The sequence below is a fragment of the Notolabrus celidotus genome, chromosome 15, assembly GCF_009762535.1.
Source record: "Notolabrus celidotus isolate fNotCel1 chromosome 15, fNotCel1.pri, whole genome shotgun sequence".
Lineage (NCBI taxonomy): Eukaryota > Metazoa > Chordata > Actinopteri > Labriformes > Labridae > Notolabrus > Notolabrus celidotus.
In genome coordinates this window covers 1,594,234-1,619,469 of record NC_048286.1, presented here as the reverse complement: position 1 = coordinate 1,619,469, position 25,236 = coordinate 1,594,234, and the positions used below count along the sequence as shown (strand labels likewise).

Genomic DNA, 25,236 nt, shown 5'->3' with positions numbered 1-25,236 from the left:
GGCCCTACAATCTGAAGTTTGTTCCTCTTAAGATTAGTTCGTACCAAAATGAAACCATGCATACATAGATGTGGGACTCTTATTAAATGCAGAAATTAAATATCTCACTCTGAGGTCACTGTGGTCAAACACTTGTTGGGTATAGTAATGCACTTTAAAGGGATAGTTCAGTTTTTTGAAGTGTGGTTTTATGAGGTACCCGTCAAATGTATTAACCACAAAGGATCCAGCTCAGCTTGGCCCCTCTGTTGAAGAACCTGCTGGAGAACTGGACAATCCACCTCTGCAGACAGGGTCAGCTCTTCTACCACATTTAGCTCATTTAAACACACTTCATCCAAAGCCGTATTCTCTGGGTTAATGCGTGATCTATATGGAAGAAAGATTTAAACCAGAACAGCGGCGTTCAGTGAGGCTGCATCCTCTTGCTGGTATCCTCTGATTCAGAAAGGTTCTGAAGTCCTGTTGTTACCAAGTCCCACCCCTGTCAGCAGGAGGTCTCTGGGTTCATGGACTCACAGTTTACACACCTGCTCCATCAGGTAACTCTGGATCTCTGCTGCTCTCCAGGTAGAGAAGAAGTTTCTCCCTCCTTCTTTCAGTCAGAGTCTGGTTCTTACTCTGTAAACTTCATAAAGGAGTCCTCTTGAGTCCTCAGTGAACAGCACGTCATCGTCTCTGTCAGTCACTCAGGTTTCAGTTTGGTTGTATTTTTGTCTCTTTCAAGAAACAGTTGATCAGTGCGCTGGAGGCGGAGGAACACGTGTGTGCAAAGTCCAAGAATAGTTCAGAAAACAGCAAATTAAAGCGTTGGAGAATGTTTGTTGTAATTATCTAAATTGACCCCGTCTGCAGCGGTTGATAGTCAAACATCTGTACCAGTTTTCTCAACAAGGGGGCCAAGCTGACCGGGATCCCATGTGGGAAATAAACTTACTGACCAAGCCGCAGCCTCCGGTCTCAAAATATTAATCCAATGTGGAAGTGCTAAAAACTGCAGTTCATCGAGGATCCACCTGAGGCTGGCATCAGAAGTACTGGAAACCACATACACACCAATTCAAAGGAGACGATCTTTACAGCAGAAATAAACATGTTTACAGTCTGGTTCAAAAGACGAGTGTAGTCTTGATAGCTCATTTCTGAATTGGCACACACTGTATGGGGGGGGGATTTTTTTTTCATAACATGGTAATTTCAAAGATATTTAGATTATGAGTTTTCCATTATAAGAGGCACAGCTGACTTGATTGACAGGCGGGAGCACTGTAGCTGTTGGCTAGGAGGTTCAAAGCCCGCCTCTTCACGTCAAACTAGCTCAACAGAAGTTATATTGAAAAAGAAAAAAAAAAAAGTTGAGTTCAACATTTCCAATATGGCTGCCACCGACGATTGGCCTCAAAACAGCGCTTCAGAAACAGACGGGTGACGTCACAGATACTACATCTGTATTTTATACAGTCTATGGTACTGACGAGTACCTCATACAACCACACTTCAGAAACACTGAACTATCCCTTTAAGGCTTTTTCAAGTTCTAAAAATAGAGCCAATATGCTGCAGAGTAAATAACTTTACTCAAGTTGTTTTAAGAAGTAATTGATAAATGTATCCTCCAAAGATTAAACTGCTTCAATAATTCCGTGCATAAAAACATCAACACTTTCACTCAGCTGTTTCTCCTGCAGGGTTCACCTGGTCCACAGGTTTCTGTTCTGGTCTCATTAAAAGAGCTTTAATTCAATTTAACTCTGTGTCCTCTCTTACGAACAGCAAACTGACTCTGTGATCTGCTCTGTCCTCTGCAGGTACTCCCTGGAATGGCTCTCAGAGTCTGACAGCTGCTTTGATATCGATACTGTTGAAGGAACTATTTCAACCAATGACTACCTGGACAGAGAGACAGCTGTGCAGCACAATATCACTGTGGTGGCTACTAAAGTCAGTAAGTATCCAGAGCTACAAACATCCTCCGTCTGTGTTACGTGAAGGAAAACAACGTGTTACAAAGTTGATTACAAAGTTAAAATCCTTCAAACAAAAACACAAATCCAGAATGATTTGAAGATGATGTTCTTAACGGCCCAATTCCACAAGATCCATGTCTGGTCCATCTCTGATCCATCGCAGCACCAGATCTGATAGGTTTCTATTCTAGTCAATGTGTTAACTTCCACTGGATCCGCTCCGTTGCGTCCTGGCTGCGTCTGATCTGGCAGGTCAGAGCCCTCCGGATCAGATACACAAGACTATGTTTGCCGGATGCCGGAGCACAACGCATCAATCTCAACAGAGCAGATGGAGCGGGACAGGAAGTCAGGTTTCACCAAAACAAAATGAAAACACCTGGTTAATTTTCAGAATAAAACACTCTGTGTTATCACCAGATCGTATTTCACTTAACTACAACAACAAACCAAAGTCATGATGAGCGGAGCCAGGCCTGGAGTCAACAGGTCAGAGGTTTTCAGAGGACCAGAAAGACAACATGGATGAGGAGAGGAGGAGGAGAATCCTTGATTCAGTGATTAACATGGGAAAACCTTGATCACATGAATCCAGCTATCTGGTGGTCCTGCTCCATGCTGCGTTCTTAAAACGCAACCGGTGGGTGTTGATGGATGAGAGGGCATGGATCCGGACCGCAGTGGATCGGAGACGGACCGGACACGGATCTGGTGGAAGTCCCATTTAAGGGCTGCAGCGATCCAGTGTACAGAAACAACAAGGCAGGACTTCATCACCTCAGACATATGTGTTCCAGTTTGATTTGACAGGCTGAGAAGTGAACATTTAAGACTTTGAACAAATGTTTTTCACAGGTGAGCTGACACTTAGGCCCCCTGAAATGCACCTGGGATCAACACCTGTGTCTCTCTGTCCCCCTCTGCACGTCCAGAGAGCAGCTGCAGCTGTGGAGACTAAATTTAGTGCGTTTGAGCCAGCAGCTTAATTTATCCAGACTGTGTGTGCACAGTCTGATTTCCTCTGTGAGCTCCTCCAGGAGTCAAAGTGCTGCCGAGTCACAAATCTGCCATCCCCTCCTCATTAGACGGAGCTACAATATAAACCCTCTGAGTGTGTCACAGCGAGGCAGCGAGAGAGGGGAACACACGTTCAAGTCATGAGCTGCATTTGATTAAAATACAGATTATCCAGCAGGTGTTTTAGAGGAAGTCAATTCATTTAACTCTTTATGTTTGTTTGTGGAGAGGCAAGGAGGTAAACAGATTACAGAGAGAGAGAGAGAGAGAGAGAGAGAGAGAGAGAGAGAGAGAGAGAGAGAGAGAGACGGAGAGAGAGAGAGAGATGGCAATGATGTTAGCTGAGTATCTGGCTCCCTCTAGTGGCTGAAACTGTAGCAGTAATACGAAATTCACTTGCAACAGCAGACTGTACCTCTGTGCTCTTGCAAAATAAGCCTCACCTCAAGAGAGCATATGTTTTACAAAATAAATAAATATATATATATATATATTTTTATTTTTTTAGTTTCTGTAGCCTACACTAGTTTGAAATAATAGTTTTTACGTTGTTGGGGGTTTTTTTTGTAGCAAAATCAGATTTAAAATGTTGTTTTTTCTTTACTTTTTTATTATTTGTGATCAATTTCAATACTTTTACCAATGATTAATATTTATTGACTTATATAACCTTTCATCTTTAGGCTACACAGACTCTACACAACAAGCAAAGCAAAGCAAAGACGTATGCATCGAAGGATAAGATGATATAGAGCTTTATCAATCAATCAATCAATCAATCAATCAATCAATCAATCAATCAATCAATTTTATTTACAAAGCACCAAATCCCATCAAATGTTCTCCTCAGACTCTTTCCAAACAGAGCAGGTCTAGACCGTACTTTATGTACTCTGTGTTATTAACAAAGACCCAACATCAAGACAGGATCAGATCCAGTCCCATCTTACAGACAGTACTCAGTCTGATCTCATCCTAATCCACCATGAGCAGAGCACTTTGCAGCATTTAGCAAGTTACAGTGGCAAGGACAAACTTCCTTTAACAGGCAGAAACCTCCAGCAGGACCAAACTCATGTTAGACACACATCTGCTGAGACCGGGTTGGGAAACTCTGGTGCAAGGTTTCTCCCACATTATAGTCCAAAGTAAGATGATCACAGAACATCAAATATACACAATCTATACAACAACTTGATGAGTATATTTAAGTTTAGAGTTTCTCTGTATTCTTCAGGGCCCGTGTCCTTCTGTCATCAGGTCTCACAGGTTTTGAAGCTTCTGCTGATCTCACACATGATTTGCTTTTTTCATTAACACCTCTGTCTCTACTCGTACTCGTGCAGACAACCCTCTGCTGTCCACCAAAGTGTCCGTGACCGTCAGCGTCCTGGATGTGAACGAGTTCCCACCCGAGCTGGCGGTTCCTTCAGAAACCTTCGTCTGTGAAAACTCCCGGGTGGGACAGGTAAACTCACCTGTGTCTGTGCCCGTTATCTGTTGATCAGTACTTAGTTTACAGAGATTACAAACTGAGTTATACATAAAAGAGTAAACACAACTTGCATATATCAACAGATCCTGTCTCTGTTTTGACCTGATCAGGTGATCCAGACAGTCAGCGCTGTGGACAAAGACCTCCCTCCTACTGGCCAGAGGTTCTTCTTCAAGTCCCCCAAAGAGCTCCGCAACAGGAACTTCACTGTTCGAGATTTTGGAAGTAAGTAAAGAAGAAGAGAGGAAGAGGGAGAGGGAGAAAGGAAATGCTCACTGACCGTTGTAAGGTGGAAACCTTGAGAGGGACACAAAGCACACAAAGAAATGCAGGAAGGTTGGATCTGTGATACGTCTGCGATGTCTGCAACATTATCCTCAGAGGAAAATGGACCGATCAGTCTTTCTTTGTATGAATACTACCTTTAGTGTTCTTACAGAACAAAAAGAAAGCTATTAGAACCAGAAGCAGCCACAACATACAGCAGACTACAGTCACAAAAACACAATGCTGGCTTTCTGAAAAGGTCAGTTGTGTCTGACATCATCAAGAAGGAATAAAATAAATATAGAAAGATGGAAAGTATAATAGAAAGAAAGAAAAAAGAACTTGCAGAAAGAAAAGACAGAGAGAAAGAAAAAGCAAGAAAGAGAAATACTGAAAGAAAAACATAAATACAGAAAGAGAAATATAGAAAAATACAGATGTACAAAAGATGGAAGAATAAAGAAATTAATGAAAAAAAAATAATACAAAGAAGAAAGAAAAAAGAAATACAGAAAAATAGAAGAAAGGATAAAAAAAGAAAATAGAAATGGAAGTAATAATAGAAAGAAAGAAAAAAAACTTGCAGAAAGAAGACGAGAGAAAAAAAGAAAGAAAGAGAGAATACTGAAAGAAAAACGACATAATACAGAAAGAGAAATATAGAAAAAATACAGATGTACAAAAATGGAAAGAATAAAGAAATTAATAAAAAGAATAATACAAAGAAAGAAAGAAAAAAATAATACAGAAAAATAGAAAGAAAGGAATAAAAAGAAAATATAGAAAGATGGAAAGTAATAATAGAAAGAAAGAAAAAAACTTGCAGAAAGAAAGACAGAGAGAAAGAAAAAAGCAAGAAAGAGAAATACTGAAAGAAAAACGACATAAATACAGAAAGAGAAATATAGAAAAAATACAGATGTATAAAAAGATGGAAAGATAAAGAAATTAATAAAAAAAAGAAATAATAGAAAGAAAGAAAGAAAAATAAATACAAAAAAATAAAAAAGGAATAAAAAAAATATAGAAAGATGGAAATAATATAGAAGAAAGAAAAAAGAACTTGCAGAAAGAAAGACAGAGAGAAGAAAAAAGCAAAGAGAGAAATACTGAAAAAAACGACATAAATACAGAAAGAGAAATATAGAAAAAATACAGATGTACAAAAAGATGGAAAGAATAAAGAAATTAATAAAAAAAAAAGAATAATAGAAAAAAGAAAGAAAAAATAATACAGAAAAATAGAAAGAAAGGAATAAAAAAGAAAATATAGAAAGATGAAAGTATAATAGAAAGAAAAAAGAACTTGCAGAAAGACGACAGAGAAAGAAAAAAGAAAAAAGAGAAATACTGAAAGAAAAACATAATACAGAAAGAGAGAAATATAGAAAAAATACAGATGTACAAAAGATGGAAGAATAAAGAAATTAATAAAGAAAAAGAAATAATACAAAGAAAGAAAGAAAAACATAATACAGAAAAATAGAAAGAAAGGAATAAAAAAAAAATATAGAAAGATGAAAGTAATATAGAAAAAAGAAAAGAGAACTTGCAGAAAGAAAGACAGAAGAAAAGAAAAAAAAAAAGAAGAAAAAAAAAAAAAAACGACATAAATACAGAAGAGAAAGAGAGAAATATAGAAAAAATACAGATGTACAAAAGACAGAAAGAATAAAGAAATTAATAAAAAAAAAAGAAATAATACAAAGAAAGAAAGAAAAAAGAAATACAGAAAAATAGAAAGAAAGGAATAAAAAAGAAATATAGAAAGATGGAAAGTAATAATAGAAAGAAAGAAAAAAGAACTTGCAGAAAGAAAGACAGAGAGAAAGAAAAAAGAAAGAAAGAGAGAAATATGGAAAGAAAGGGATACAAAAAAGAAAATACAGAGAGATGGAATGTAATCATGAAAGAAAAAAAGGAATTACAGAAAGAAAGACAGAAATAAAAAAAAGTAAGAAATACAGAATGAACAAAGGAAGAAAAAAAGAAAGAAATAAGAATAGAAATAAAGAGAGAAAAGAAGGAAATACCAAAAGAAAGAAAGAAGGGAAGAACTACAGAATGAAAAAAGGAAGAAAAAAAGAAAGAAATACCAAAAGAAAGAAAGAAGGGAAGAACTACAGAATGAAAAAAGGAAGAAAAAAAAGAAAGAAAATAGAAATAAAAAAGACAGATTAATAGTAAGAGAGATATAAAGAAAAAAAATAAAAAGTGAGAGAAAAACAAAAGAAGAAATATAGAAAGAAAGACAGAAAGAATAGAAAGAATAAAAGAATTACAGAAAGAAAGACAGAAAGAGAGAAAAAATAAAAAGAAAGAAAGAAAGAATAGAAACATATAAATTAATAAAAACACAAAGAAAGAAAGAGCCTGAGTCTGTGTTGAGAATATATTGATGTAGTCCCACTGTGGACTGTAGTTTTGGCTCTTGTGGATTCAGCAGAATAAATAAACACAGCAGACATGATGGATAGATAAGAACCCTGGATCTAACTTTATACCTTATATTCTACATGATGAATGAAAACAGAAACAAACACACTTTGCATTTTCACTCAGCATTATCTTCATGTAAGTCCATTATTACCTCCGTCAGTTGTGGCTAGCTCTGCGTATATTTTATTATTTCATTTAAATAAGTTCATTTTCACTGCTGCTGCCTGTGTTAGTTCTGTACCACGACACACGTGCTTATCTGTGACAGTGGTAGCTGGCCAGTAGAGGGTGCTAGGGCACCGCTCCACTACCCACCACATTACCAGACATAAACAAATTAAATTAAAATGAAATGATAACAGAACATTCTGATCTATATGTATATATATTTTTAGATGAGCAAGATAAATATGATATAGTTAATGATGAGTAAAGTTGTTTCCTTCATCTGTGTTGTCTGATTGGTGACGTGTTTTCGTCCTGGGCTCAGAAATCTTGTCCATAGACTCTGGTTAAAAGTTGTACACACACAGTAGCTCCTCTCCAATACAAGAGATAGGACCATGTCTGAGCGCACCTTCCTTGCAGCTGGATGGGGCCGACGTCACAGCCGTCTGTCATAAAGTGCGTCTGATCGACAGGTCAAGTTGGAGACGATCGGACAGAGATGCAGAATGGAGAAAGAGAAATGAAATAATTCAGTGAAATCACTTCAGACATCACCTTTAGAGAGGAGAACGTACCAGGAGAAGCTCCACGTGAAAGAGCGCAGACCTGATCAGCCTAACATCACCATTAATCAACAGTCCAAAGACAGAGGGAGACAATACACCCGGTCTTTTCCCAGGACCTGGTTTAGCAACAAGGCTTGGCTAACTACATGTAGTGAGGCTAATGCTTCATTCTGCTTTCCCTGCCTCCTTTTTCAAACATCAGGATCTGACCCAGGTATTAGTGATTTCTAGCACTTTTCAGAAAAGACAAAGAAGCATAAACAAACTGGGATCCTCATGGAAAATGCTCTGTGACGAGCCATGTTTGGAAAAAGAAACATTTCATGTCAGCTTGATGAAGGCTCCAGGAGAGGGATCTGTAAGCACAATGAGGAGGTTGACTAAAACAGGCTCATCCTATCTAAAATAATAGACTGTGTCAAGTCTGTAGTGTGATACCTCAGGACATGTTTGCTTAATATTTTGGAGTTATAGCCCCCCCTGGAGAAAACTCCACCAGCCGCCACTGACCTGTGAAGCTGTCAGTTATTGTTTTAATATTGATCGCAGGCCGGTTTCACTTCCTACCAAACAGGCGATCAGTTTGGGAACTACTCAAAGGCTTTCCCTCTGTCTGTGCTGTTAGAAAGCGCTTTAAAGATAGAATGAATGAACAACGATACAGAGCCAGAGTATTTTATGGTTTAGTCAAAGATGAAAATAGATGAGGAAAGCAGAGATATTCCAATAATATACAAGAAAATGTAACTCTAAATAAAACACCAGGGATAGGAGGATGGGTGCATCATAAAGAAAACTCATGCATGGATTTAACACCTTACATCTGTGTTTCTGTGTCTGTTACTCGCTGTGTTGCTGTGACATGACTGCTGACATTTCCTGTTTTCTTCACCAGCCAGCTTTGTTGCATTTTTGTATATTTCTACCTTTGCATTCAGCATCACATCTGATGGAGTCAGACACAGGCCTGCAGCCAAACAGGGGAACTAGAGCGTGTGTGTGCGTGCAGTGTGTGTGAATCACTTACTGCCCCTACAGAGCAGATGCATTGGGAATAAACTCAATTCTGGGGCATTATCGGTGACGTTGCATCCTCTTCTCTTCGTACACAGATAACACAGCCGGGATTGTGACTCGGCGGTCGGGTTTCCAGCGGCGTCTGCTGGACGTTTACACTCTTCCCATTGTGGTTGAAGACAGCGGTTACCCAGCCCAGAGCAGCACATCCACCCTCACCATCCGAGTGTGTTCGTGCGGGGCGGGGGGCTCGCTGCTCACGTGCTCAGCTGAGGCCATCTTCCTGCCTGTGGGCCTCAGCACCGGAGCTCTGATGGCCATTCTGCTGTGTGTAGCTCTGCTGATGGGTAAGCTGCTCCGCCTGCAGGAGACGATGATGACAACAGAACTAAAACCTGTACATTTGTTTACACAGTCTGACCCAGGGGGAGAACATCAGCTCATGTCAGGAGGGAGTGTGCTTATGTTTTACTTACACTGATCTATGCAAGGCCATACATTTGACCAGCAGGTTCAGTCTCAGATGGTGCACAAACAAACGGTACTCTGCAAGATGCAGGTGTTATTTTACAGGCAAGACTTGACATGTTAGCAATATCCCATAACAAGATCTTTTATGCAAACTTTTCATGCATCAGGCACTTCTTTAAAGTGTGTCTACAGTGATGTTTGGGAAAGGTTCAAGGGGCTGTAAGGTTCCAAAAGTGCCCATACAAAAAATGCAAACTGGTAACAAATCAGCTTCCCTCTTCCCCTCATGTTTACATTGGTGTCATACATGAGATATGAAATGATAGAGGCCTGCAGAGTTTAATGGTCCTCGTAACCCAACTAACACGTTTTCACACTGGGTTTTAAGGGGGCTGGTTTAACCTGATATTTATTACATAATAAATATCCAACCAATCAGAAATGAAACACTGAGTCACGTGCAAACATGTTCAACAAAACTACTCCTCTCCTGCTCAGACCGTCTCCTGACGTCTCAGCCAGCTCCCCTCAGTGTTGTCTTAGCTGTTAGCTTGTTTGCTAATCACGTACTGCCTGTAATCTGTCTGTATAGCTGTCTCTCTGCTCTTTGCATCGCTGTGCTCATGTGTCCCTGTCTGCACATCCACCATGACGATCACAGCTTGTTGTCATTCTTCTATTTCCCCAACTGAGGTGGATTTGGGGAAACTTTGGGACACGTTGAGTTGAGTTGCGGCCGAGTGACTAGAGCAGTCCTGCATATGCTCCGCTCATTTCCCTCAGGACCGGTTCACTAACTTTTCCCAAGACCGGTTCACTAACTTTCCCCAAGACCTGTTCACTAACTTTCTCCAGTACAGCTCAGAGTTTAGCCAAACAGCTCCATTATTAGTTGATAAAACTAATAAAGGATAGAAGTCCTGATTCTGAAGTATTCTGTGACTCAGCACTCAGAGAACATTGTAAATGAATCATTTTCAGATTCTGGAGTTTTGATGTCTTTAGATTCAGAGTCAGACGGCTCAAACATGCAGGCTGTGAACTCTCTCTTGACCTGTCAATCAAAAAGTTCAACAATTTTTGTTGAAGCTTGATAACACATTTAATTTTGATATTCTATATGAATTTTAAATATTCAATTTACTTTTGTTTACAAATGTTCATCATCATCAAACATCAAGACAGGATCAGATCCAGTCCCATCTTACAGACAGGACTCAGTCTGATCTCATCTTAATCCACCATGAGCAGAGCACTTTGCAGCATTTAGCAAGTTACAGTGGCAAGGACAAACTTCCTTTAACAGGCAGAAACCTCCAGCAGGACCAGACTCATGACATGACTTGGTGCATGTCGTCTCCTTTTCTCTTTCTCCATGTGTCGGGTCTTTCTTGAGCTGTGAATCTAATGAGAGCAATAACCAGACACAGACTCTGACAGATCTTAAAGGTTAACAGTGCTGAGTGCTGGATGTGAATGCTGACTTTGTGTTCAACATGTCCTTTTTGCTGGTGACTGTGAGGCACTCCTCGCTTAGACAATCCTTTGTCTTTGATACAAGATTCCAAACACTGTAAATATGTGTGAACATGCAATTAACCCTGTTACAGAAACAGATGTCCCTGTTGAATCTGGTTTAAACAGAAATGTTTGATTAATGTCTTCATCAATCAATCAATCAATCAATCAATCAATCAATCAATCAATCAATCAATCAATCAATCAATCAATCAATCAATACAGTCAATCTGTATTTGCATAGTGCCTTTTACAAACAGAGCAGGTCTAGACCACTCTATGTCAAATTATGAACAGAGACCCAACACCAAGACAGGGTAAGACTCAGTCTGACCCCACCTTAATCCACCATGAGCATTGCACCTCACAGTATTTAGCTAGTTACAGTGGAGAGGACAAACTTCCTTTAACAGGCAGAAACCTCGAGCAGAACCAGACTCATGTTAGACAGCCATCTTCCTCGACTGAGTTGGGTCTGGAAAGAGGGATAGAGGAGAATAAGAGAGAGAGGGAGCGCTGATAGTGTTGAGAAGAGTAGTAGTAGCTGTTGCCCCTGGAGTCCAGCACGTCCGTATCAGCTGGAGTCTGGAACGTCCACAGCAGGAGGACGTCTACGGCAGCTCAGAGGAACCTACAAGACAAGGGAGCTCAGGGACTCCAGAAAGATCTATGGTTAGTAACTTTAATGGGACAGGGAGAGTTAAAGTAATGGAGGAAGGGGTTGGGGGGAAGGGGGTGAGATAGGATCCCAGTGTGTCAGTGCGCCAGTTCCCCCGGCAGTCTAAGCCTATAGCAGCATAACTAAGAGCTGGTCCAAGCCATCAAAAAGTCAGCAAGAATAACTTTCACTTTTCAACCATTTAGATTTAAAACATGTTTTTAAAGTTTGTTATTTAACTCCATCTTTAATGATTATCTAAAGACAACATGTTCTGATGACAGCTGTGTGACCTGGACATGAGAAGGACATTATTACATGTGATATAACTTTCAGTTTTCTAAATGATGATGAACTGTTCGCATGAGGTAATTTCTGCGCTGTAACACCAGGGGGCAGCAGCAGCCTATGAGGGACTGCGATCATCACGGGGAGGTGATGAAGCACTCTCAGAGGCCGACTTCTCATCCTCCTCTTCTACACTCCAACATCTCATTTCATTTCTGCCTCTGTTTCAGACGATTACACTTACATAACCACCTGTCCAACCACAGAGAGAACACACAGTGTGCCCTCTCCATGTGTGTGTGTGTGTGTGTGTGTGTGTGTGTGTGTGTGTGACTGATAGCATGTCAGAGGAGAATCACAGACTCCTCAGGGCACTGTCCCTCCTTTATTGTTGTCCTCTGTGGAGAGAGAGGATATCCAAGGGAGGACATGAGGAAGAAAAGGGAGGATGGGCTAACAGCCACTAACACAAAACATCCAGCGTTTCCTTGTGGCCGACAGAGAGACACATCTCTTCATAGATGTCAGGATGGTGCTTAGCCGTATAAAGACAAAGCCTGAGGACAGGTTTGAACTCTTCCTGGCCCTGTGTTGAATATCGAAGTGTCTGAGAGGACATTTCAGAATTTTTGAACCTGGACCCTGTTTTCACATATTTGAGGCTCCAAAAGTCCAAAGGTTTGAATTCTTTCACTTGGTTGCTCCAGCATGTGGTGTTATAACCAGCTGTGAGCGGTCTGTCCAGTTCTAATGGCCCCACTTTCAGTGCTGTGCATCTTTTTGTTGTTTGAAACAAAACAGAAGAAAGGACTGTTTTTATATAACGCTGTCTCTCGTCCTTTGACCACTCAAAGTGCTTTTATATCACAAGATATCCACCCATTCACACCACATGCATTCACTGATGGCAGGGTCGGATTTATAAAGAGACCATCAGTATTAAATGGGGATGTAAGTTTCAAGTATTTTCCGGGATCTGTCTTTGGAAATGGCAACGATCAATTATCGTTTCATCATTAAAATAAACAAAAATGTTTTCCATGTCAAAATAATGACAAATGCGTTTTTTTCCCCTGAATAGAAATATATTTTACAACACAATGTATATAACTGAGTCGGGCTGTCAAAATTGCTCCAAAATGACGTTTGATTATTCGCTCTAAAAAAACCCAGAGGTTTGAACTATTTGAATATCTATATTTGTGCATTATGTCAATAACAGGTGGACAAACTAATACAAGGAGACATAACTACATGTATATGTATTTTTGTTTAAGATATAACATGACTAAAACATACACATTACAAAACAAGTAAAGGACCTAATGGCCTATACCGTAACACTTTTAAGACCCGAGACCTCTCACTCGCTCGCTTGCCCCCCTCCCCTCTCTGTGCGTAATGCGCTGAGTGAGTGCTGAACAAGACTTGTGCGAGCAATTAAAGGTCCTGACTCTTGTCCCTAATATAGGCAGGCTTCATTCAGTGATTGAAGCAAATATTATTAACATTAATTGAAGTTAAAAACAAAAAAGTAGTCCACTTACATTCTTGGCGCTTGTATAAAAAAAGAGGAAAAACTGCATTTTATTCCAGTGTCACTGATTGTCGGGCTCTTTTAGTCAACTGTCAATGTAGGGTCTTAGGCCGGACAGGTTATTTGTCAAAAACACAAGACAGTCCACATGTGAAGAAGACAGTTCACATGTGAAGAAGACAGTTCACATGTAAAGAAGACAGTCCACATGTGAAGAAGACAGTTCACATGTGAAGAAGACAGTCCACATGTGAAGAAGACAGTCCACATGTGAAGAAGACAGTCCACATGTGAAGAAGACAGTCCACATGTGAAGAAGACAGTCCACATGTGAAGAAGACAGTCCACATGTGAAGAAGACAGTCCACATATATCGAAGTGTCTGAAAGGACATTTCAGAATTTTTGAACCTGGACCCTGTTTTCACATATTTGAGGCTCCAAAAGTCTGACAGGTGTTTGAATTATTTCACTTGGTTGCTCCAGCATGTGGTGTTATAACCAGCTGTGAGCGGTCTGTCCAGTTCTAATGGCCCCACTTTCAGTGCTGTGCATCTTTTTGTTGTTTGAAACAAAACAGAAGAAAAGACTGTTTTTATATAACGCTGTCTCTCGTCCTTTGACCACTCAAAGTGCTTTTATATGAAGAAGACAGTCCACATGTGAAGAAGACAGTCCACATGTGAAGAAGACAGTCCACATGTGAAGAAGACAGTCCACATGTGAAGAAGACAGTCCACATGTGAAGAAGACAGTCCACATGTGAAGAAGACAGTCCACATGTGAAGAAGACAGTCAACATGTGAAGAGGCCAGTCAACATGTGAAGAGGCCAGTCAACATGTGAAGAAGACAGTCCACATGTGAAGAAGACAGTCCAAATGTGAAGAAGACAGTCCACATGTGAAGAAGACAGTCCACATGTGAAGAAGACAGTCCACATGTGAAGAAGACAGTCCACATGTGAAGAAGACAGTCAACATGTGAAGAGGCCAGTCCACATGTGAAGAAGACAGTCCACATGTGAAGAGGCCAGTCCACATGTGAAGAAGACAGTCCACATGTGAAGAAGACAGTCCACATGTGAAGAAGACAGTTCACGTGAAGAAGACAGTCCACATGTGAAGAAGACAGTCCACATGTGAAGAAGACAATCCACATGTGAAGAGGCCAGTCCACATGTGAAGAAGACAGTCCACATGTGAAGAGGCCAGTCCACATGTGAAGAAGACAGTCCACATGAGAAGAAGACAGTCCACATGTGAAGAAGACAGTCCACATGTGAAGAAGACAGTTCACATGTGAAGAAGACAGTCCACATGTGAAGAAGACAGTCCACATGTGAAGAAGACAGTCCACATGTGAAGAAGACAGTCCACATGTGAAGAAGACAGTCCACATGTGAAGAGGCCAGTCCACATGTGAAGAAGACAGTCCACATGTGAAGAAGACAGTCCACATGTGAAGAAGACAGTCCACATGTGAAGAAGACAGTCCACATGTGAAGAGGCCAGTCCACATGTGAAGAAGACAGTCCACATGTGAAGAGGCCCGATCTCTTTTTATTCACTATGTTCCCAACAGAGGAAAAGACACGTTCAGAGCGCACTGAGGATCCGGGGATGGAAAGATTTCTCTCTGCCGTCTGCTTCACGCTGTGCATGTGTGACTCCTGTGACCTGTCCCTGACCCGTCATGCAGGGCGCCCACTCTCAAAGCAGCCGCTGATGTGTTTTTTTTCCACAGTCGAATATTCATTTTCACAATCGAATCTCCGTTTTTTTTTATATTCGAACATATATTCAAATTTAGAATATTCGTTGACAGCCCTATAACTGACAGTATTGAATATCTGCGGATCGTGCGTTCAAAATGTTAAACACGCTGAATATCAACATGTGGAGCAGGCTCATAATCTCTGCAGACATACAGTCATAAAAGTGAAGGCTCAGACTACAACAAGGTAACTGAACAGAAACATATTTCAGACTCACAGTGTCCAGTTTTCTGTCTACTCGTTCTTATTGAGAGAAAGAAGCATGTGAACGTGGTCAGCCGGGAGCGCAACCGGGTCAGAATCAGTCCAACGACGGAGAAAAAAAGCGCTCGTGGAGACCTGTCACTCAGCCACAGCCCCCAGCTGAGCGTCTCCGCTGTGAGCAACCCCTTCAGTCAGCTGATTCACATGGAATCATGCTTTAAACTTCAAACACCTCCCTGATAGCTGAACCAAATATGAGACCACAGCATGGTTGTTCCACGTGATAGAAAATCAAAACAGAAATCAGACACTCGATTAATTGTTTACATCCCTTCTACAACCATTCACACACTGATGGCACAGCTACCAGGGGCATTGTGGGGCTGAGCGGTTGGCCCAAGGACACTTTGGCATGTGGACAACAGGACCTGCGATTGAACCCCTGACCTTCCCCGTACCACTGCACAACAAAACATTTAGAAGAACTTGCATTCTCCCCAAACTTTAGTTTGCTCTTATTGCCTCTCTACTTCTATTGTTTGTCTGAAGCACTTTGCTACTTGTATTGAAAAGAACTAAAACCTGTACATTTGTTTACACAGTCCGACCCAAGGGGGGAAAACCAGCTCGAGTGGTGTGTTTACATTTTACACTGATCTGTGCAAGGCCGTGCATTTAACCACAAGGTTCAGTCTCTGATGGTGCACAAACAAACGGTACTCTGCAAGCTTCAGGTGTTTCTATGTAAGTCTCTCCATTAACAGGAAAAACTTGACCTTGAAAATGATTTTGAAAGGTACTATATAAAAACAAGTATTAATATTAAGTATTATTGAATCATCTGCCTGTTAGTTGTTTACCCTCAGGGGAAAAATAAGATTATTCAACAGTTCAAACATGAGAATCAGCATAACAGTCTGGACTACATTTCTGGTTTGGTAACTCCCTTAACAGATCAAACTTGTTGGCTGTTGCTTGTTGCTAGAGTCTGTCATTTGACAATCAAAAGGTTGGCGGTTTGATTCCAGGTGCAGCAGCATGCCAGCGTGTCTGTGGGTACGACATTGAATCCCATGTTCCTCCTGTTGGGGCAGTCAGTGCTGTGTGTCTGCACACAGGACCAGAGGGAGAGCACACATTACGCCTATTTTAAAATCCTTACATTGGCTGCCTGTTGCTTTTCGTATTGATTTTAAAATGATTTTACTAGTTTTTAAGGCACTGCATGGCCTCACACCAGACTACATCTCAGAGATGCTTTTAGTATATAAACCAGGAAGGTCTCTCAGATCCTCCGGCTCCTCTCTTTTAGCTGTTCCTAAGAGCAGAACTAAAACATTTGGTGACGCTGCTTTCAGCCACTACGCTCCCAAACTATGGAACAGCCTGCCGGAGGATCTGAGAGGAGCTGATGGAGATATTGAGACTTTTAAACGTAAACTAAAAACATATTTATTCAGTCTGGCTTTTATGTAGGGTTTAACAATTTTATTACCTACCTTTTACTATAATATTGATTTAAATGTTGCTTTATTATTTTAGTAATTTTAACTGTTATCTTATTCTATTTGTATGTATTTATTCATTCATTTATTTAATTTTATTTATCTACTCAGTTTTATTGATATTTTTCAGCCTTAGTTTTATTTTTCAACTCTTATCCTTACCTTTTAAATCTATTTATTTTAACTATTTTTATTTCTTAATTTTGATGCTTTAACTTATTTTAATTACACATATTTTATTTTGGTGTGCATTAGTCTCTATTTTATTTTATTTTTATGTTGTTCTTATTTTTAATTTGTATTTTTATTAGTTTTATTATTATCATTATTATTATCTTCCCCTAAAATGTCTTAGCATTGTTTCATTTCTGCTTCTTTCTTGTTTTCAATCGCTGTAAAGCACTTTGGGTTGCATTTTATTTGTATGAAAGGTGCTATATAAATAAAGCTTGATTGATTGATTGATATGAATGAGCTCACACTGACTGTCCCTTACTCTTGCAGCCTCAGTAAGTGAATGTGATGAGAAGTGTGAAAGAGCTTTGAGTGGTTGAAAACACAGAGATTGAGAAGCACAATATAAGCTCATACATCAAGTCCACAACTGTTATGGAGCGTTGACATAAGATGCAAATAAAACCGTATGCATGAGTGAATTACATGACATAAAGTCAATGCAAAGACGTGAGTAGACGTGAGATCTGGAATATATAGGACACATTGGTTATATCTCTGTGCAGCTTCTCTGAACTCTGTGAATATACCAAGTGGGAAGCTTCGGTCTCAAAATATGAAGTGTTATAAACTGCAATTCATCGAGCATCCACTAGAGGCTGGCTGCAGAAACCACATACACACCCATTCAAAGAAGTCGATCTTTACAGCAGAAAAATAAACATGTTTACAGCCTGGTTCAAAAAATTAGTTTAGGTCTGGATTTCTCTACACACTGTATGGGGGTAAATTATTTTCTATGCGCCAATTCATAAGATATTAAGATTAAGAGTTTTGCCCAATTAAGGACATGACTGACTTGACTGACAGGCTGGAACACATAGCTGTTGGCTAGGAGGCTCAAATCCCTCCTCTTTACCTCACACTAAGTTTGGTTTAGTTCAGCATTTCCAATATGGCTGCCGCCCGCGACTGGCTTCAAAACAGCGCTCAGGAACAATTGGGTGACATCACGGATACTACATCCATTATTTATACAGCCTATGGACTCTACCTGTTTTTATGGGATCAGGAATAAAAAGGAGGATCACTGTGAGGACAGAGAGTGTCACTTGATTCCATCGGTTGTATTGTCAAGTTAGCTCCTCACACATTAGCAAAACCGCTTCCCCATTCAATGTTAGCTAGCTCAACCTTGTTTGATGACAACAGATTGGAGTGGCGTTTGAAGGGACTCCCTCCTGTCACATAAAAGTTTGCATCTTGGGCACTTGTGTACACAATAATTTGACGCGTGAATGGAGCAAGAAAACATAAAACATTCTCGTGTTCTTATTCACGCAAACAACACAATCGTTCACATTTGGACGTCACCCATTTGTTTCTGAAGCGCTGTTTTGAAGCCAGTTGGCGGCGGCAGCCATATTGGAAATGTTGAACTCAACCAAACTTCTGTTGAGCTAGTGTGAGGTAAAGAGGCGGGCTCCTTGCTAACAGCTACAGTGTTCCCAGCTGTCAATCAAGTCAGCCATGCCCTTAAATGGGCAAAACTAATAAGTTTAATACCTTCCAAAATACCTAGTCAGTGCAGATAGATAGATAGATAGATAGATAGATAGATAGATAGATAGATAGATAGATAGATAGATAGATAGATAGATAGATAGATAGATAGATAGATAGATAGATAGGTGGGTGGGTGGATGGATGGATGGATGGCTGGATGGGTAGGTAGGTAGGTAGGTAGGTAGGTAGGTAGGTAGGTAGGTAGGTAGGTAGGTAGGTAGGTAGGTAGGTAGGTAGGTAGGTAGGTAGGTAGGTAGGTTAGGTGGGTGGGTGGATGGATGGATGGATGGGTAGGTAGGTAGGTAGGTAGGTAGGTAGGTAGGTAGGTAGGTAGGTAGGTAGGTAGGTAGGTTAGGTGGGTGGGTGGGTGGGTGGGTGGGTGGGTGGATGGATGGGTAGGTAGGTAGGTAGGTAGGTAGGTAGGTAGGTAGGTAGGTAGGTAGGTAGGTAGGTAGGTTAGGTGGGTGGGTGGATGGATGGATGGATGGATGGATGGATGGATGGGTAGGTAGGTAGGTAGGTAGGTAGGTAGGTAGGTAGGTAGGTAGGTAGGTTAGGTAGGTAGGTAGGTAGGTAGGTAGGTAGGTAGATAGATAGATAGATAGATAGATAGATAGAGAGATAGATAGATAGATAGATAGATAGATAGATAGATAGATAGATAGATAGATAGATAGATAGATAGATAGATAGATAGATAGATCTTTATTTATCCTTAATAAGAAGATTTGTTGCCACCGTCTGTACAAGAATACATGAATTAGCTATTCAGACATAAACAGTTTTTTTAACCAGGCTGTAAACATGTTTATTTCTGCTGTAAAGGTCGGCTTCTTGCAATGGATGTGTGATGGACACTGCAGTTCTTATCCCTTCTGCATTGGCTTCATATTTTAAGACCCGAGGTTGCCGCTTGGTGTGAACGTGACATTACAGATAATCCTCCATTCAGTAAAATATCAGAGCATCAGAAGAGCCCAGAGTCATATCTGAGTCCTGACAATACTCATTTCCTCTTAACTCATTTGGACTAATCAGACATGTTCAGTGTGACCATGAGGCTGGGATTTATTTGTAAGTAAACCCAAACATTAAAAGGAACATAAAGTTGAAGAGCCAGTTACAACAGAGCTGTTAAAGTGTGAGAAAAGCGTAATTTTAGATGGATTTGAAAGGATGAGTGACTCCTGAGTGAGAAAGTTAAAGCAGCTCTGAGAGTAAAAGCCGATTATTTTCACCTGTTTCTTCTTTCTCAGGGTTTGACACAGTTAGGAATCTGTTCTCTCCGTCTGAGGCTACCTCCAGGCTTTAAGAAGCTCAGAAGATCTTGAATCTTTCAGGTCAAACTCGGCTGACCCTCGAGGATAAATAGCGTGGCATATAAACCAGTCCTCGAGTTATCAGGGGGGGTAGCTCCGGTCTCTTTCTGTCCTCTAGTCTTAGATAAAAGTGCTGCAGCTCTTTGGGTGACAGCTTGTTGGAGTTACAATAATCCAAGTGTGAAGAGCTGAGGCGTACATGACCTTTTCCAGATCAGCAGAGAAGCAGGAGGAAACATGACGAGACTCTTACCTGTGAGTCACAGCTGAAGTGTGACTCACAGGTAAACACATATTAAGCTATCCTTCAGAACTCTTGAGAGTGAATTAAACATCGCGTTCATCCTTTTAGAGGAGACCATCGTCTTCATCAGTGATTATTCTGTTACACGCACCACAAAACCCTGAGAGCTGTATCTAAACCCTCTCATTGAGCAACAACATGTGATTACCAATACACCTTTAAAGATGCACCTGTCATGCTACTGCAGAGGGCTATTCACACCATGGACACTGTCAGGGTGTGAAGTCATATTAAAATGGAATTAACTATAAGTAACTACGACTGTTCTTCTGTGGTTTAGGGTCAAAGACAGTGGCAGCAACATGACTTCAAACTAACCTATCATTTTATGCACTGCACTCAGTCTCAGAGGGAACGACGTGAGGAAGTGTCAGAAACCAGCTTTACAGCCTCAGGAAAGGTAAATGGAATATTTAAAATTCACATAGAATATCAAAATGTAATGTGTAATCAAGCTTCAACAAAAATCTGAGTAAAAATGAACATCCACAACTCTGAAAAAACTCTGTTCAAAACAGCTTATTCTACAGGTCAGGGGTCACATTTATAAATGGTGTGTACGTATGCCAGCTTCAGGTCCTGTTAGTGCCTACAGATAAACAAACACTGACCCAGGCGTACGCTCATTTTAGAGGCAGGGGGAAATTGGAAGTCAGATTATATTGTAATGCCTTTACACATTTCATTCATTGAATAACAACATTAACAAACCCATGTCACCATCATCACTAAAATCTGCATATTCTATATGTACAGTCATGGCCAAAAGTTTTGAGAATGACGCAACTATTAATTTTCACAAAGTCTGCTGTTTCAGTTTTTATAATGGCAATTTGCATATACTCCAGAATGTTATGAGGAGTGATCAGCTCAACTGCAATTAATTGCAAAGTCCCTCTTTGCCTTGAAAATGAACTTTATCACCAAAAACACATTTCCACTGCATTTCAGCCCTGCCACAAAAGGACCAGCTAACATCATTTCAATGACACACAGGTGTCACACACATTAACACAGGTGTGGGTGTTGATGAGGACAAGGCTGGCGATCAATCTGTCATGATTGAGTGACTGGACACTTTAAAAGGAAGATGGTGCATGACACCATTGTTCCTCATCTGTTAGCCATGGTTACCTGCAAGGAAACACGTGCAGCCATCATTGCATTGCACAAAAAGGGCCTAACAGGGAAGTTTATAGCAGCGAGTAAGATTGCACCTCAGTCAACCGTCTATCCAATTATCAAGAACTTCAAGGAGAGAGGTTCAATTGTTGCCAAACAGGCTCCAGGGCGCCCAAGAAAGTCCAGCAAGCGCCAGGACTGTCTCCTGAAGGTGTTACAGCTGCGGGATCGGGCCACCACCAGTGCAGAGCTTGCTCAGGAATGGCAGCAGGCAGGTGTGAGTGCATCTGCACGCACAGTGAGGCGAAGACTTTTGGAGGAAGGCCTGGTGTCAAGGAGGGCAGCAAAGAAGCCACTTCTCTCCAGTAAAAACATCAGGGACAGACTGATATTCTGCAGAAGGTACAGGGACTGGACTGCTGAGGACTGGGGAAAAGTCATTTTCTCTGATGAATCCCCTTTCCGATTGTTTGGGGCATCTGGAGGAAGGCGTCCTCCGAGAGCAACTTCTCCCAACCATCCAAGGGCAGTTTGGTGATGAAGAATGCCTTTTCCAGCATGATGGAGCACCTTGCCATAAAGCAAAAGTCATAACAAAATGGCTCGGGGAACAAAACATTAAGATTTTGGGCCCTTGGCCAGGAAACTCTCCAGATCTTAATCCCATTGAGAACTTGTGGTCAATCCTCAAGAGGCGGGTGGACAATCAAAAACCCACAAATTCTGACAAACTCCAAGCATTGATTATGCAAGAATGGACTGCCATCAGTCAGGATTTGGTCCAGAAGTTGATTGACAGCATGCCAGGGAGAATTGCAGAGGTCTTGAAAAAGAAGGATCAACACTGCAAATATTGACTTATTGCATGAATTCTGTGTAATTCTCAATAAAAGCTTTTGATACTTATGAAATGCTTCTAATTGTATTTCATTATACCATAGAAACATCTGACAAAAACAACTAAAAACCCTGAAGCAGCAGACTTTGTGAAAATGTAATATTTGATTCTCAAAACTTTTGGCCATGACTGTATGTGTGTGTGTCTGTGGTGAGTCGTTTCCAATAAGCTGTCATTAAAAGATAAAAGCTTGTCTTAAAGTTCATCAAATATTTAATCAGCTTTGTCTCACCGTCACATTTCTCCAAAGTGTAGAGGAAACACACGGATCGTATCCTAACGTGTTCGTCTGGATGTAAAAACCAAAGTAACATCAGAAGACATAAAACAGGGGGCGCTGGTGGGCTAGCGGTCTAAGCACCCCACATACAGAGGCTACAGTCCTCATTGCAGAGGTCGCCGGTTCGATTCCCAGCTGCGACCATTTCCTGCATGTCTTGCCCCGCTCATTACTCCCCACATTTCCTGTCTATTTTCAGCTGTTCTGTCAAATAAAGGCAAAAAGCCCCAAAAATAAAAAAGAAGATGTATAACAGCCACAGAGCAAAGTGACAGTTATGTTTTCAATGTTTCTAACGCTCAGTCTGATCTCATCTTAATCCACCATGAGCAGAGCACTTTGCAAGAACAAACTTCCTTTAACAGGCAGAAACCTCCAGCAGGACCAGACTCATGTTAGACACACATCTGCTGAGACCGTGTTGGAGAGAGGGATAGAGGGAGATGAAGAGAGAGAGAGAGATGATAGTGGTGACTAAAGTTGGAGAAGAGGAGTGTTTTATGAACTTGATTCAGACTTGACTTGGAGTCTTCTTTGGTGACTGAGTTAAACTCTGGAGACTTGACCGAGGTTGTGTGACTCGACTACATCATACAGCCTTTAATATCAACTCTTTATCAGTTTATTGCTTAGAAAAATAAAAATGTGTTAATTGATTTAGGAGACTTAATCAGGAGACATTATGGGGATCCTCTGAAGCATTTAGCAAGTTACAGTGGCAAGGACAAACTTCCTTTAACAGGCAGAAACCTCCAGCAGGACCAGACTCATGTTAGACACACATCTGCTGAGACCGTGTTGGAGAGAGGGATAGAGGGAGATGAAGAGAGAGAGAGATGATAGTGGTGACTAAAGTTGGGGAAAAGGGACTGTTTTAAGAACTTGATTCAGACTTGACTTGGATTCCTCTTTGGTGACTGAGATGAACCCTGAAGACTTGACCGAGGTTGTGTGACTTGACTACATCATGCAGCCTTTAATATCAACTCTTTGTCAGTTTTATTGCTTAGAAAAATAAAAATGTGTTAATTGATTTAGGAGACTTAGTAAGAAGGAGACAAACAGACAGACAAGGGGAGGTGGGGGGGGGGGGGGGGGGGGGGGGTGATCCTGAATCAGGAGGCAAAAACTTCAGAGTTTTGAAGAAGGATAAAAAGTATTGCCACCTATCATAAAATGTTCCAGAGTTGCCTCTTAGTGAGTATCTTATCTTCTCCAGTTTTAGAAAAGACATGACATCTTTGAGCCACTGAGTGCTGGAAGGAGCTTTGGTGGACTTCCAGTGAAATAGAAGACAGCGTCTCGCTCATAAAGAAGTGAATGCTATAACATCTAACTGCTTCGAGGCGAATCGATGGTAGTCTTCAGGACATCCAAATATGGCAATATGGGGAGAATTATTTATATTTACTGAGAGTATTTTGGATATAGTGGTAAAGTAGCTCTGCCAAAAGCTAGATAATAGTGAGCAAGAGTAAAACATATGAGTTAGGGTACAAATAGAGTAAATGCATTGAACATAGGATAGTGGTGAGAGGGATAGTAGTAGTTGTAGCAGCTGGAGTCTGACACGTCCACAGCAGCAAGACAAGGGAGCTCAGGGACTCCAGAAGGTCTATGGTTAGTAACTTTAATGGGAAAGAGGAGAGAGAGGGAAAGACAGGATCCCAGTGTGTCAGTCTAAGCCTATAGCAGCCTAACTAAGAGCTGCTTCACACCTTGATTATTGTGTTTCATACAAAATCAATGAGCATGATTGATCTGCAGCCGTAGTTACATAAGTGATGATCTGCAGACGGCTCTGTTCTGTTTCTCTCTGTAGTTTGAGTGAGGAGGTGCTGCATGTTTATTTTCTGTTGAACAGTATCAGCTACAAACCTCTCCTCTAAAAAACCTCTCAAAAAAATCCTACACCAACTACAACACAGAGTTATTCTCCCACCCGCAGCAGACAGCACACTGCAGTGCTCTGCTCTCTTTATCACACCGTACATCTGATCTTATTATTCTGTAGCACGCCTGTTTAATGATAAACATTCTAACCAGCAGAATACTGCCTGTAACCTTCATCACAAAGAGAGTTAATTATCGTCTTTCAGAGGACGGCAGATCGCTGACGTGTCCTCTCATTTGAATTCCTCTCTGACCTGCTTTAAGTGCCTCTGTTATTATTTCTAGGACACTCTTCTTTCTTTACAATCCTCCATTGTATCACACTGCTAGTTTTTCTCTCCTCCAGCAGCAGCAGCAGCAGCAGCAGCAGCAGCAGCAGCAGGCAGCTGCAAAAAAAAGCCCTGATGCAGGCACAAGAAGGTTTTCTATTAAGTCTCCCAAAGAGCTGAACAAGCTGAAACATCATATACTCCTGTACGTTCTGCAGCCCCCATTAACCCAGCCCCCCTCCACTCTGTGACCTTGTTTGGTTTCTATAGCACATACCCCGGGGGAGGCTGTTTTGTTTGCTGCTCTGTGCTCTGATCTGTGGATTTCTAATAGAGGAGGGAGAGAGAGGGGAAGCGGTTTCTAATCAGGTGAACCTGACAGCACAGCAGGGTTTACAGTGAAGCCTTCAGCCTGCAGAGCGGAGTGAAGCTGGGAGACTTCCCCCCTCTGAACTCAAACACTTCTCCTTAAATAGCATTGAGGTTTACATTTGAAGGAAGACGGGCTGGGCTAGATGA

The 25,236-nt window shown here is 40.9% G+C and overlaps 1 protein-coding gene across 1 annotated transcript in view; it reads left to right on the top strand.

The window, feature by feature from the left end:
* The window catches only part of LOC117826174 (cadherin-12-like), a 133,226-nt gene that overhangs the window by 91,116 nt on the left and 16,874 nt on the right, over positions 1-25,236 (top strand). The window contains exons 8-11 of the mRNA XM_034702061.1: positions 1,809-1,945; positions 4,331-4,452; positions 4,590-4,704; positions 9,032-9,283. Coding sequence (XP_034557952.1) covers positions 1,809-1,945; positions 4,331-4,452; positions 4,590-4,704; positions 9,032-9,283 — 626 coding nt within the window. The remainder of the gene's footprint in view (positions 1-1,808; positions 1,946-4,330; positions 4,453-4,589; positions 4,705-9,031; positions 9,284-25,236) is intronic.